Consider the following 15353-nt stretch of genomic DNA (forward strand, 5'->3'; position numbering starts at 1 on the left):
TCTCTCTCTCTCTCTCTCTCTCTCTCTCTCTCTTTCCTCCATCCTTCTCGTACTGTCGAGCGAGTTCTCGCGTGCGCGGGCGTGGTACAGCACGGTACCACTTACGCGAGAGGCGAATAAAACGCGCGTATCCCGCGCGGCTCTCTCGCGCCGCGTGTGCATCAGATAGCAGTCGGTGGAAGCAGTTTTGTTGATTAGCGACCTCGTCGAACCGGCCGTATTACTTTGTTGCATCGCACCGGGAAACGCTCTCGCGCAGCGGCGGGTCGCATAAGTGGTAAATCGCAGTTCTTTGCGTTTGTCGACGCGCCAATCGAATGCGCTGACATTTGAAAAAAAAAAAAAAAAAAATGGGGGCGAAAATTCTACACGGAGAAATTGAGGTAGTTGTCTGTATCGCTGTGCCTGTTTCTATCAGTGTGTGCCTTTCGATTTAAATAAATCCTAAAAAGAAAATTGGTGCAAATAAATAAAGAACTTTTTTTTATCGAGTTAAAGCATTAAACTGAATTCTTTTCATTCTGTTCTGCTCCAAATCTCGATCGCGATCGCACTCTATGAAAATACCTACGCGCCATCTCGGGTCCAACTTGCGCGAATTGCGAATGCACTTTGCAGGCGCGCTCTCGGCATCGGCCTCGTATCTTTCGCGCGTTCGCGCGTCCATGGGATAAAATATTTTCTCTCTTAAAAGAGAAAGGAGGGGGGAGGAAGAGAGAGAGAGACAGAGAAAGAAGGAGAGAGAGAGAGAGAGAGAAAAAGAGCTACCGATACATCGCTCCGAAATTCCTCGCTCGCGGCGCGCGCAATTAATAACTCAAATATCGTCCGGCACAATTTACGATCCGCACGGCGTCGTTAATCACCGCGGCCGTCGGCCTTCCCGGACGCAGGTGGGGAATCGATAACAGAGATGCATTAGAATATTATGACCTTTCGAAGTGCATTCGGTGATTCACCGCGGGAGTCGCGATAGCGCGTTATCGCCGCGGCTACTCGCCGCGGGTCGATGTTATCGGCCCGTATACTCCCGGCTAATCGGGACAAGCGAGAAAGGGAGAAAAGGAAGAAGAGGCGCGCAGGGTGCTGACCTCGCTTCCTGAATCGTCCGGGGCGGTGGCATCTCCGGCGGAGAGAGCGCGGCCGGCCACGTCGCGCGGTCGTGCCTACGTTGCTCGTGCGGCCAAATCAAGCAGATAATATCTCTGAATTCGAGCCGGCGATATGTCAGCTCGTTAGGCTACTCTTTATCGTTATGTGTTATTCGAGCGCGACTCTAGAGAGAGAGAGAGAGAGAGAGAGAGAGAGAACGAGCTTCTTTCTCCTCCTCTCCGCGCGCAGTCGCTTACGACGCACGCTCCGGTATTTCTAATCCCCTATAATGCGCGCGTTTCATTAATTAATTAATTGATTAATAATGCGAGATGCGCCGTTTGATTCGTTAATTCCGAACCCCGGCCAATCTGCATATTCAAAGCGTGACTCCTAACTCGGCCGAAGCGCGGCGGGGCGAACGGCGGCGTGCTGACTTTTACCTAACGAGCTCGGATTCTCCGCAGAGAATACAGTTTAATCTTAATTAATTGTTCGTCGGTAATCTCCCTATCTGAGATATGAGGAACCTCGCGGCGCTGCCCGGCGCGGATTTATCGCGAGCCGAAAGGAAGCCGTAAGTTATGCCGAAGCGATTAAATTCGTGCCGATTTCAGCCCCGTTCGAATTATACCGCGGGGACCTGGGAAACCGTGTCTTTAATTATAATGCTGCGCGCGGCGCGAACGTACTCCGCAGTGCGAAAGCGCTGATCTTAATAATAGCGGAAATCTCGCCGTGCGCAATTTTGTGCAATTACATTTTTATCGTCGCGTGTCCCGCACGTTTCGTTTTCCTCCCGGAAAAAATGGAAAAGTGGCAAAATGGATTATTCTTGGATAAAAAAGAAAAAAAGGTAATATTGGCGGAATGTGGAGTTGGTTCGACGATAGAAGATGGCTAAATGTGCCTTTATGTCAATGCGCCTAGATTGCCATTATTAGTTATTTTGCCCTATACTTTGAAAAACAACTTAATTGAAAAGATTGGCACTTACTTTCCTTCCGTAAAAAAGTTACTGAAAATCTTCAAGCAAGTTACAACTGAAAAAACAATCAAGGGAATCGAGGTGACTTCCAGAGTTGAGGTTACCATTCTGGTAACTAACTGGAATGCATGCTGCATTCAAATAAATAGTTATTTGTTTCAAGTATTTCAAAGTTTATGTATCCGCAAATCTATCACAAGTTCATCGCAAACATCACATTTATTCCGAATCCTGAATCCTAGCAAGTTTGATACTTTAAGCGAGAATGTTAAATTGAAACAAAATTTCGGTGAATTTGTTTACATAAAATTGAGTAATGTACATAAAATTGAGAACAGCTTTGATCAAGTTTTATAATATTCTTGTAAAGAGGACAAACTTTTCTTTTCAATGAAATAATGAGTTTTTCTTAAATTTATGATGAACATATTTTAATTCTATTGTCAAGAAAATATTCTTGTTTGAAGATAACAATATTTAAAAGGAGCAAAGTAAACTGAGTGATCGCATTTCTTAGCAGTGAAATTATTTTTCATTATTTTTCTGTGTATATAGCATTCACAATCGAAAATTGGAACTGAGAAAATCAGGAACATTACTCTCTCTCTCTCTCTCTCTCTCTATTTCTCTCTCTCTCTCTCTTTCTCTCTATGCCTCGCAAGCACACATTTACTAAACCTCTACGCCAATCTCATTGGTCGAAATTAATTCTTAATATCTAAAGCAACCTTAAGTTACTTTAATACAAATTTTATTTTAAAAAATCACTCTCTCTCTCTCTCTCTCTCTCTCTCTCTCTTTGTGACACGAACGAGATTGCTTCGATCAAAGTCGCGGGATAGCCTTTCGTGGCGCTTCATCGCGATGTCAGGTCGCGACATAAAGGCTGCGTTTGCTTTGGGCGCTTACGCGCTGTAAGCGTCATTCTATCTTCATCGCCCATTACATGCGGGAAAAAGATAGAATGACGCTTACAGCGCATAAGCGAACGCAGCCAAAGTCAACGCGGCAGGGCTTGTGCGCGAATCGCCGAACTCACGGCGATCGGTCGTGCAAAAATCGGCGCCGGCAAGCCGAAGATAACACGGCCTGCCTCAACCCCGGTCGGCACGGTGAGGCCGGCAGGGGCGAATGCTTCCATCGGCAGGCGAGGTATGCAGGCGCGTAAGCGCGATCGCGCGCTCTCGCGAGAGCGCGTGCACTCGCGGAGAGCCGCATTATCGCGGGATTACGTAAGCGCCGCGCCGGCATACGCGGTTGCGCTTGTATTACGCTATAATTAGGACCGCGGGCCCGGCGCGCAGGTAACCGTGCGCGCGCGCGCGCACAGGTACGAGTGCAGCAGGTACACGTACGCACGCACCCGCGTATGCACCAAGCGCGCACACGTGCGCACGATGTTACTTACGACGCGTAATCCGCGCTGTATTAATAACCGACGATAAACGTTAACACACACCGCTCGGGTCGGGTCTCTCTTTTTCTCTCTGTCCCTTTCTCTCTCTCTCTCTTTCTCTGCTTGGGACCTGGGAAGAAGAGGAGCGTAAACTGCCGCCGTTGCCGGGATCTATCCGAGAGTCTCGATAGCGCCGGATTGCAGGACAGAGGGAGAAATAGCGCGGGAGAGAGTACATGTGTGTGTGTGTGAGAAAGAGAGAGCGTCTCGAGGCAAGGAGATTACATTGAGTACGTTTTCCGCTTGCGTTATCAAAATACGGTCTAGTCTCCCACGACGAGCCGCGCGTATCGGAATATTTGAAATTCTGCGCGGGAAATTCCGGCGTTTTTCTTTTTTTTTTTTTGGAGCGCGAAAGGCTTGAGAGCGCTTGGCGATGCGCGGTGGTGATTCCGAAGCGATCGCCGCGCGATTCGGCGGCCGGATAGCTCATTGCGGGTTGCGGCGCGTTGCCTTTTTGTCCCCCTTTTTTCTAATGCCAGCGTAATCGTCCGGTATTAAGGAAAGTAAACTGGTTCTGCGCATTGGCACCGAACGTTTGACCGGTGGCCGGCTTATCCGTAGCCTCGATCTTGCGAGCGAGCTGAAAAATCGCGAAAAGGTATCCACGACGAAGCGCGCGCGGGAAATACCGTACTGTGCGATACCGTATTCTACGCTCGAGCGCGGGACCTGTTATTTTCGTGCTGTGTTGATCAACAACACAGCTGCACGGATAAATCTCAGCCGGACTCTTGCGTCCGAATTCTGCCCCAATTTGTCTTTCATCAATAAAGGTGCCTCTAAATGTGACTCAGAAGGTTCATAAGCCACACTTCCAGAGACGCTTCTATCGACAAAAGAGAGTTCAGATTAATGGTCTTGGTGCCCGCGCGGTCATCTCCGTTTATGCCCTTGCAATCAATCTTCGACTAAACGCCGCTGAATGAGCTATGCTCGTCAAATTAGCGATCACTCGCTTGTTCGCGCTGACGAACGCCGAAACGATAGCCGCGATCGAGCGACGCGGCGAAAATCAAGATCTCGCCGTGCTCGTTCCCGACGTGCGCTTGATTAATACCCAGATGTAATTACGCGCCGCCTCGGGAGAAGGGCGGACGCGAGAGAAGAGGGCAGCCTCTTCTCGTCGTTGTGCGTCTCTCGCGGGAGGACCCGCGTGTGGGAGTCAGGCGAGAACGGAGATGAGGTACAACGTAGAGACGACGAGGAGGAAGGACGAGAAGAAAAGAAGACGGGAAGAAGGTGATGGTTGAGGAGGGATATGGTGGAGCTCCGTTGAGCTGCCGACGGAACGAAACCCTGACAGATTTCATCGTGGGCTGACGTAAACAATTTGCGAATGTAAATACCTGTTGAATATTGAGCGCGCTGGCCAGGCCCAGGGGCCCCACGCCGGGGCCCAACACCTTGCGATCGTTTACCCTTTAAACTCGTGATTACCATCCACCGCCGTCTCCCACCTACCGCGGCGAGGCGTGTAAGTCATCGGCATAAATTATACGCGAACATCGCGCCGGCGATGCTGGATTCACCAGCGCGCGCCACTTCGTCCACAAGGAGGCAATCCCTCAGCTATCCGTCTAATCCGCGCCCCCAGAGCCGGAAAACGATCGAAACATCCCTGGCACACGCGCAAAAAATCTGCCGCGAGGACGATACATTTTTTAGGATAGGACCCGCGGAGAATATCGAATACTTAAAAGTGGACTTAGAAGAAGCTTCCTATCATTCCTGGACACAGCATCCATTCCGAATAAAATGCCCAAATTTGTCCCAAAGTTGATTATCCCACTATGATACCTCAATCCAGAATTCTTAATTCAAACCTACATAGAAATTTCTCGAGAGTTTTCCAGGTACAGCATAGATTCCGATTAAAATGTCCAAATTTGTTCCAGAGTTGGTTATCCCACTGTGATAAATTGGGAATCTCCTTCTTATTCCAAACATAGACTGTCTATCTGAATACGAAACAGAAATTCCATTTCTTTTTCCAGCCATTTGAAGCCATTTGAAGCATCATGCTTCCAACTAGAATCTCCACTAATTATTTCAGAGAACCGAATTGAATCTCAAGAAATCCTAGTCAATTTAATCAAGAGGAGTGGAGAGTCTCAGCGGCGCCACAAGTGTTAAGTGAATTCGAATCAACGGAGACTCTAATGCAGATTTAATGCAGTAATGAAACGCCTCGGTGTACGATGTATCTCTCCGTAAATTGCAGAGTCGTTATCTTTCACGCGGTCTGTTATCGCGGACGTAACATCTGCCGCGGCTACGCTGACGGTGTCGAAGGTGTTCTTCGCCTCGCGGAGCAGAGCGTCTCTCGTTGATCGCTTCCTAGATTTAGGGCAATCAGACTCGGTGGCGCGTGCAGAGCATCGCGTTCAATTATTAATAAGCTTCAAGGGTGCAGCGTTTATCAATACGCGACGGCGATTGAATCACTCGAGTGATCGCGTATCGCGGCACGTAGGAGCGCGCGTCCAGGTAGCGGTAAGCACGCGCGTCGAGATAATTGGTGATCTCTCGCGATCGATCCCAATACCGATAAGCAACCGACATTTCAGATAACTTTCTCGCTTCCACCGTATTTAATTACCATCGCAGGTTATAACGGGAACGCGGCGCGTCGATAACGGTCCGCGATAAACGTTTATCCGCGAGAACGCGCCAAGTAACGCTTGCGCGATCGCTCGCATTTTCCTCGCGCGACTTTTCCGCCTGTCCGTCAGCCTAACGTCTGCCGCCGAGAGTCGGCAAGCATCATCGCCGCGTCGAAAAACTGGATCGCGCAAGGACTATAATTATGTGAAAATCGAAGCTCACTCACCGTCCTGGTGTATCCCGTGGCCGCCGTCATCTGTACAAAACAGAAAAAGAGAATCTGCTATTAAGAGATGGAATTGAAATCCGACAAGGTGCGTAAATATCTTCCGCTAAGATTGCCGCCGAATCGAGTACACACGCGCGTTTCTACACGCAAAAACGAAAGTCAGTCGCAAAAGCTAAAACATAGCTGTGCTATATTTTATATAGCATAAGTGTTTGGATAGTATCAAATGCGGCTAAGTCGTGTCACTGAAACAGAGACTTATGCCCGTGAAAAACATAAAACATTTCGCGTTGCAAATCCGAAACAAAGTTCTCCATTGGTTTTTCGCATAGATTACAGTCTACTTTGACACAAACGCAGACACCAGTGTCTTTCGTACTTACACTATTCGATCCTTATTCCACACAAGAACGCGATTTCACGTCCATCAAAAGCGCGGTAATCTCCCCTTTCCGACGCTTTTCGTCTCAACTCGCTACGACGTCTACAAGTGGAGTTATTGACGTTTATATCGATCCGCGTTCTCGCGATCGGCGGGGCCAGCGCACGTGTTTGTTTACACGTGGATGGTAGCGGTGCCGCGTGCCGCAGACGCATTCTCATCGCGGTGTTCCGATATTGGAGAGGCTGCGCGCGCATGCGCGGCGTGCACGGCATCAGGACAGTATCTAACAAGTAAAACTACCCAAGCGCCACACGCCGATCTTCTTGAAACTTTGTACACATGTAGTACATCGAAAAACAGGTATGACACGTTAGACACGTATTTTTTATTTTGGCTAACAACACAATTAAAAAAAATACATAAATAAAATGAAACATATACGTTTTCAAGGCCGCCTTATAAAATATGTTACATTTTATTTACATTAAAGAAAATTGTGCAGTAATATAATGGAGCAACGGTGGTATCCTATATCTCTCCTTATCTTACAAGTAACACTACCCAAGTGCCACACGCCGAACTTCTTGAAACTTTGTACACATGTAGTACATCGAAAAACATTAGACACGTATTTTTTATTTTGGCTAACAACACAATTAAAAAAAATACATAAATGAAATGTAACATACACGTTTTCAAGGCCGCCTTATAAAATAATATGTACGTTACATTTTATTTACATTAAAGAAAATTGTGCAGTAATATAATGGAGCAACGATGGTATCCTATATGGCTTATCTTACAAGTAACACTACCTAAATGCCACACACCGATCTTCTTGAAACTTTGCACACATGTAGTACATCGAAAAACATTAGACATGTATTTTTTATTTTGACAAAGCATTTTAAGGTTAGAAAACGCATTCGAAAATTTAATACTCTATAGTACAATGATAACTAACGCTACTCCTGAGCGTCATTCTTTTACAGCTTTTACGACATTACTCTATTATAATTTCATTGTCTGAATGTTCCTGAAGTCGCTAATTATGATTTTGACATTAGTTTTGCGAGATTCAAAATGGCGGACCAAAATCGCAGACATTTCAAAGACTTCATTCAAAGTCAGTTTCGAAGAGGTTTTTTGAATCTTGCAAAACTAATGTCAAAATCATAATTAGCGACTTCAGAAACATTCAGACAATGAAATTATAATAGAGTAATGTCGTAAAAGAGTGACGCTCAGAGTAGTATTAGTTATTATGGTGCTATAGAATGTTAAATTTTCGAATGCGTTTTCTAACCTTAAAATGCCTTGTTAGCCAAAATAAAAAGTACGTGTCTAATATTTTTCGATATACTACATGTGTGTAAAGTTTCAAGAAGATCGGCGTGTAGCACTTGGATAGTGTTACTTGTAAGACAAGCCATATAAGGTACCACCGTTGCTTCATTATATTACTGCACAATTTTCTTTAATGTAAATAAAATGTAACACATATTTTTTTATAAGGCGGCCTTGAAAACGTGTATGTTATATTTTATTTTTTATTTTATGTATTTCTTGTATTTTTATTTTATGTATTTTTTTTAATTGTGTAGTAATACAATGGAGTTCAGCAATGATACTCCATATTCCCGGGCGACAGTACTAAACAAAATACGCATGCTCGACCCAACTTTCAGAGACCGCTTTGTGAAAACTCGAAAATTATTCTAAAGTCTTCGAAAAATTACTGAAGGAGTAAAAAAACGTTCTCTCAAAGTGTAGTAATAGTATTTTACGAGACACGCAACTTGGATTAGCAGGGTCGAGAAAGCATGCGCGAGAAAGCGGCTTTGCTAACAACGCTACGCTAGATCCAATCTTCGGAGAACGACTTTTTTGCAAGTTGGACTTTTGAAACAACGCGAGATTCAACGGCTGGCACGTACTGTGTTCGATGAACATGTACTTTTTGAATGGCTCACTACCCCCACTCCGCGCCCCAAACAAAGAAGGCCGCGGCCACGTGCTCGTTGCGACCACGAGGTCTCACCTTTATTTTAAGAGAGAGAAAGAGAGAGAGAAAGAGACTGCGCTCCGATATTCACTGCTACTACTAACAATCCATGGTTCATGTTATGACTATTATAGATTTTACTGACAATCAGAACGTAATCAGAGAGAGAGAGAGAGAGAGAGAGAGAGTGAAAGCAAGTACCAGCAATGACCATGCGTACTTGATGTCGCGGCTTGAAACGGCTATAACTCGCGAATGAGTCGACGTAGCGACGTGAAATAAAAAGCAGTCTCTTTGGGACGCGTCTATGTTGCTCTTTATCTTGCCCATTTGGAAGACTTGAGTGTCATGATCGATTAAAGCACGCAAACACGTACACATGAGCAACAGGCGACCTCTTTCATTCGCGATCGTATTATTCAGATTCCTTTCTTCGTCTCGTCTATTGTAGTAATGTGACGAGCTGCATTGTAATTTTAGCTTCTTCGAAATCAGCGCTTCTACACTTCAGAAGCAACAAAAAGATCCTAATACAAAGCAAAACCACGATAACGATATTTTCAGGTAAGCCCTGACAATGCAACTCACGCGGCTGAAATTCATTTAATTCTCTTATACGTAACGTGTATATATCGAAGGACATAAAAAAATTAATAGATACATAAGTACGTATATATGTATATATATATATATATATATATATATATATATATATATATATATACACACATATATATGTCGAAAGCGGAGAAGAGACCCGCTTGAGAGAGAAACCCTTAACTCACGTCGTGACGCCCAGACGGTTACTCCGCGCGAGAGAGGACTCAGCGTTGCACGCCGCGGATCATGACGAGTCGCAACGCTCGTCTACGATAGCAACCTGCACGGCAACCTATTTGTACTCGGACCTGGTATCGCGCGATCGCGCGGTGTTCCTTTATTTAACCCCATAAATAACCGCCGCTATCTCACCCCGAGTGTGCTCTCCTATATAGGCACGGCACGGCACGGCTCGACTCAACTCGGCGCGGCGCGTACACCACGCATACAGGCGAGACGCGTTTTCGTGTATGCACACGGTGCGAAATATATTAGATGCTGCCAGTCATTCTGTTGCGGGGTTGGCGCGATGGGAATCCCCATAAGCGATCCGCGCGTCCATCCAGCGGAAAGAATAACTTTCGCGTGGAGAGATTAAAGCCTGCTATGTGTTACTCGCTCGATAATGGCGCGCGTTTAATCCTCCGCCGAGCCTTGCGACTTCGAAGTAACGGTACACAGCGCGTTTGTCTCTTCTTCTCTCTTTCCTTCTGTTTTTTTAATTATTAAAACTGCCGGGACGCGTATCTACCTCTGGATATTTTTATTATTTTAGCCTTTAAATACGCATATTTAGATTCTTTAACATAGAATATGCATATATTCGACATATGACAGACATGTTGTATTTGTGTTGAAATCTGATGTGGAAATTTTTGTGTCTTAAATTTTCAACATACCCCCGTGTGTCAATTTAACGTATAGTCGTTGCGTTATCTCGACTATACTGCGTAGAGAAATATTAGACACGTACTTTTTATTTTGGCTAACAAGGCATTTTAAGGTTAGAAAACGCATTCGAAAATTTAACATTCTATAGCACCATAATAACTAATACTACTCTGAGCGTCACTCTTTTACGACATTACTCTATTATAATTTCATTGTCTGAATGTTTCTGAAGTCGCTAATTATGATTTTGACATTAGTTTTGCAAGATTCAAAAAACCTCTTCGAAACTGACTTTGAATAAAGTCTTTGAAATGTCTGCGATTTTGGTCCGCCATTTTGAATCTCGCAAAACTAATGGCAAAATCATATATTCGCCATTCCTAAAAATAACACAATAGATGTTACATTTTTATGTTGATTTCCGACATATTACTTGTGTTATTTGTTTACATATCTATTTTGTGTTAAATTTACACACAAATTAGAGTGGATAAATTGGACACAAAATTGTTGTTAAATTGATGTTAAATTTAACACAAAATTTTGTACAATGTATATGTATTCTATGTCGAAAATTTAAGTATTCGTGTTTAAAGACCAAAACAGTAAGAATGTTCATAGTTAAGTAAGTGTCCGTGCATTGATACTTTTACCTAGGTGCACTTCGAAAAATTACGTCGTCGTGATATCGAAATCGCCGAATTAATAGAGTCGGAGGCGGTTTCAAAAGCGACAGCGTGAGTGATCGATGCCGTTCGCGATGGTGTGTAGTATGCAAATAGTCGCGAATACATTTTTCTCTTTGCGAAAGATGTAGGTTGTTATCACGAAGGCTGAGAAGTTGTTTCACGTAACACTGCATTCTTGAATATCAAGTCGGATATCGATATGAATTATTGAATACGCTGTCCGCGGCTGTTATACCGAACGGTCAAACGCACCGAACTACACATGTATCCTGTGCAACATATACAGGGTGTCTCTGTGACGATGCATATAAATATCTCGTGTACCTTTGTATTAAGTGAAATTGAGCGAGAGATTGCTCTGCTATCTTACACAGACAAGCACCGTAAAATTTTCAGTTATCAATTAAAGGAGATCGATCACGCGTGACACAGCAGATGAGCCGCGATGACGACGTCTGTGTACATTTGGTCAAACTGAACGAAATAATCCTCTACCACTTTGCAAATAACCGCGTAGATTATTAGTCATTGATTATGAAGAAGATTGGCGAATTATTGTTCGTTCGCCAATGCGCTTTATTTAATTTTCTTGATTAATAATAAAAAATCTACGTGATTATTTGCAAAATGATAGAGAAATTTCTTACTCGTTTTTATCTAATTTACACGAGAGATCCGTACATTATCATCAGACACCCTGTATACACGTCGGATTGACGCGTAATCGGCTGGAGAAAGGCGTGGGTTTTGACTTATACCAGTCTACGCCTTTTTTCCTCTCGCTAATCTCATTCGGAAATGAAACGTTGGTTGAATTTCAGCGATCAGGTCACGTCACGCCTCGATCCCGCCTCTAGAAAATCACTTTCGTCTCCGGCAATTTTCAGAAAAAAGGACCCGTTTCAACGGTGCCGTCGAACAGTCGATTAAACTGCGCGGACTTCTCGGCCCCGGGATCGTCGGGTCCACACAAATGGAGCGGCAGCGATTAGTCACGACTGCGAAATCGAAACAAAGCGAACCGTCGTGGACCTCGGTGGTGGCTCTGTCTCTCTCGCCCCGAGAGGCGCACGAAATAATTATTGCGTCGCCTAACGGGTCGATAAACCGTGCAATTCAGCACGCAGTTCGCGCATAGCCGGCGCGATTCGCGGCCGGCGACACGCAGGTATAGGCATTAATTACAAATTAATGTTGCCGCGTAGTTACGCACCATTAGAGATAATCAGAGTCCGCTACACGTCGCTGGCCGGACCGGTAAAAGTGCCTCGGTCATTTCAGAGAGGCGCGATTAAAAACGTATTTGTCCCGCGGTCGATGAGAAGCCCGCGAGAGGAGGAGCAGGAAGATGAGGAGGAAGGGAAGCCGCGAAGAAGAAGGCGACTATCGTGTAGAAAGCCGACGAGAGTCGTTCACCAACAACAGACAACGACTCGACGCGATCTCGACGCGATCTCCACACGCGACCAACATGTGTGCGGAGGACATGCGTGTGGGCCCTAAACCGATCCGCGACTCTGTCTCCGTCGAATAGCCGATATCATTAGATTTAACGACCCCTGTTGACTCTCTCTTTCTTCCTGCCCCTCCACCTGCCGAGCCTCGTGGCTCATGCCGTGTCACTGCCGCCACGGCGGCAGCCTTTCATCTTCCTTAACCAGCTCCACTCTCTTCCACGCGCATACACACACATGTACACACACACACACACACACACAGAGAGAGAGAGACACACACATATACACGCACACGTTCACCAGCAGGACGAAGGAACACGATGGGCTTCTACATTGGCGCAAGCAACCGTTGGAAGAAACTACCGCTTCTCCACGGCGATCCTGACAATGTGTCTGTGCGCCTGTGCCCCACGTGTGGACGCGCGTGTACGTGTGGAAAAATGTCGCTGTGTGTGACGAGAGCGCCCACCAAGGTAGAAACAACCACCTAACCTTCTAAGTCGATCCTGACGCGCGCGCACGTTCGAAAAGATCCCGCGCCGGGTAACTTCGGCTAACTCGATTGTTCCGTACGGAACAAGGAGCTCTTTCACGCGAGAGTCTCGTTCCGGCGGTCTTTGATGAGAGAAATCATTGCACGGTGAAAAACATTTTGTCTTTGTGTGTTGAAATCGATCCGTGTGGAAATCTCTTGGTTCGATTTTTAACTTATCCATACATCAATTCAACATATTGTCGTTGCGTTATTTGGACTATTCTGCGTTGAGTTCGTAAAAATGGTAGTGTCAAAATAACAATTTCAATGTAACGTGTACACTCTTGATGTTTTATATGTAAAGTACACACAGAAAGATATACTGCGAAAAAAGTTATTGCTCAATTAATTTTCTTTTTTCTAAGTAACTTTTTATTCATAATATTTTTTTATCATAATAAGAATATATTATGGTAATTTTATGCGAATAGGTTCTTTATTCATAATATATAGTCTTGAAATATGCACTGAGAAAAAATTTACTAAATTTCAAAAAAACGTTTGGACAGTACTATGAAGATATTTGTTTAAATTAAGTAATTATTTTCTAAAATTAAATAAAGAAGCTTTAAATATAAATTTGTTTCTTTAATTTTAGAAAATAATTATTTAATTTAAACAAATATCTTCACAATACTATTTAAACAAACGTTTCTTGAAATTAATAAATTTTTTTCTCAGTGTACACATCCCAAATTTGAATCACAAGTTTCATGAAAAGAGAGAGGTCGTATTCCCAAAAGAAGAATTAATTTTCTTCACCTTTTTTTACATCTTCTTTTACACCTTCTTTTATATCTTCTTTTTTTACAATAGAATATTATATTTTCTTTTTTCTAAGTAACTTTTTATTCATAATATTTTTTTATCATAATAAGAATATATTATGGTAATTTTATGCGAATAGGTTCTTTATTCATAATATATAGTCTTGAAATATGCACTGAGAAAAAATTTACTAAATTTCAAAAAAACGTTTGGACAGTACTATGAAGATATTTGTTTAAATTAAGTAATTATTTTCTAAAATTAACACCTTTTTTACAAAAGAATATTATGACACCTTATCGAAAAGAAAGTTAGCTTCACTTTATGTAGCAGGCAAACTGAACTTTTGTTTCCATCCGATATTCTCATTTAAAATACTAAAGGTCGGTTGTGTTTAATGATAGTTTAAACTTAGATTTCAACTTAAACTCTGTTTAAACAAAACAAACGCATTGTGTGTTGTGTGTGTGTGTGTGCGTGTGTGTGTTAGAATAAAGTTTAAACTTGAATTCGAGTTTAAACTGCTATTAAAAAACCGGCCCTAAATCTACCAGGATACGGAATGAACTTTAAACAAATGTGATGCTTATGATGAAGTTTAAAATAGGTCAGTAGATATGTAGACTCATGAATACTCTCTCTTTCTCTTTCTCGAAACAAGTAACACTTGCTACAATACACTATTTTGCTGTGTGTGCACAGATAAGTTGTGTTATTTGTTGGCAACACACGAAAATTCGTGTCGCAATGGATGAATGGGGGGATACGTGGGAAACGCGTTAAATTTAATAGAAAAATCTTCCCAGTTGGCGCGCACGCTCGCACGTGTGTCCCTCGGCACGTAACGTCTCCACGCCGGATGTGCGCCGTCGATACGGGGATTTAATAAGCACGTGGTTTATAGCGAGATCACGATGATAAACGGTAGGAGATAATGGCGATGGCGGGAACGATAGAATTTTGCATTTTGAGCGCTTAATCGCGCTCTCACACACGAGATTCGCGAGAATATTAACGATCGCGTGTGCGAGAGCGCGACGACTCGCCGCTGCTCGTCGTGGATCGCTTCAAGGCGACGCGGATCTCTAATCGGCATCGCGCCAACGCGATGATGAGTAATTACGAGGCGATTGGTACTTAAGTCGTTATCGCTGCGATTTGAAGTCGCGAACTACTGTTCTTCGGTTTGTTCTTCGCGCGATTTTACCCCGAGAAATCCGCCGCCGTAGCGCTGAGGCGCTTCGGGCAACGCGCCTGTCGAACAGCCCGATGATCGCGAGAGAACGCATCAGAAAGTGCATTCGACGGATTCCTGAATTCCAACTTGACTCAGCGAACGTGATGCATCGTCATCGCGCGCGAACCGGTAATAGAAGCGTCACCGTGCGGACGAAGATTTATCGCGGGTACCTCGCGAGGCACGTGCCTCTGCGCCTTTTTGCGACCGCGGCATTCCTATCGGCTGTGCACCGCGCTGCCTAGGACTTCACCCTCGCCGCGTCGCGATCGCTCGCATGTCGATTGCCGCATTGACTCGTTCTCGATGTCGGGACAAGCATCTGCGAGCGATATCGGACGATGGAATAATCGTCGGTTGCGGGTGAGGTCAACAACTTCCGCGGATGGCGCGAGAGGAGTAATCGCGCTTTGT

General features: G+C 44.3%; 1 protein-coding gene across 3 annotated transcripts in view; it reads right to left on the reverse strand.

Annotated features, from left to right (window-relative positions):
* Positions 1 to 15353, reverse strand: part of LOC116847115 (loricrin) — a 233164-nt gene that overhangs the window by 157125 nt on the left and 60686 nt on the right. For all 3 annotated transcript variants that reach the window (XM_032821767.1, XM_032821766.1, XM_032821765.1), the window contains exon 3: positions 6370 to 6399. In XM_032821767.1, the coding sequence (XP_032677658.1) occupies positions 6370 to 6399 (30 nt within the window). The remainder of the gene's footprint in view (positions 1 to 6369; positions 6400 to 15353) is intronic.

Source organism: Odontomachus brunneus, unplaced genomic scaffold (genome assembly GCF_010583005.1).
Source record: "Odontomachus brunneus isolate Ranch 3 - 2012 unplaced genomic scaffold, Obru_v1 Obru_scaffold_074, whole genome shotgun sequence".
Taxonomy (NCBI): domain Eukaryota; kingdom Metazoa; phylum Arthropoda; class Insecta; order Hymenoptera; family Formicidae; genus Odontomachus; species Odontomachus brunneus.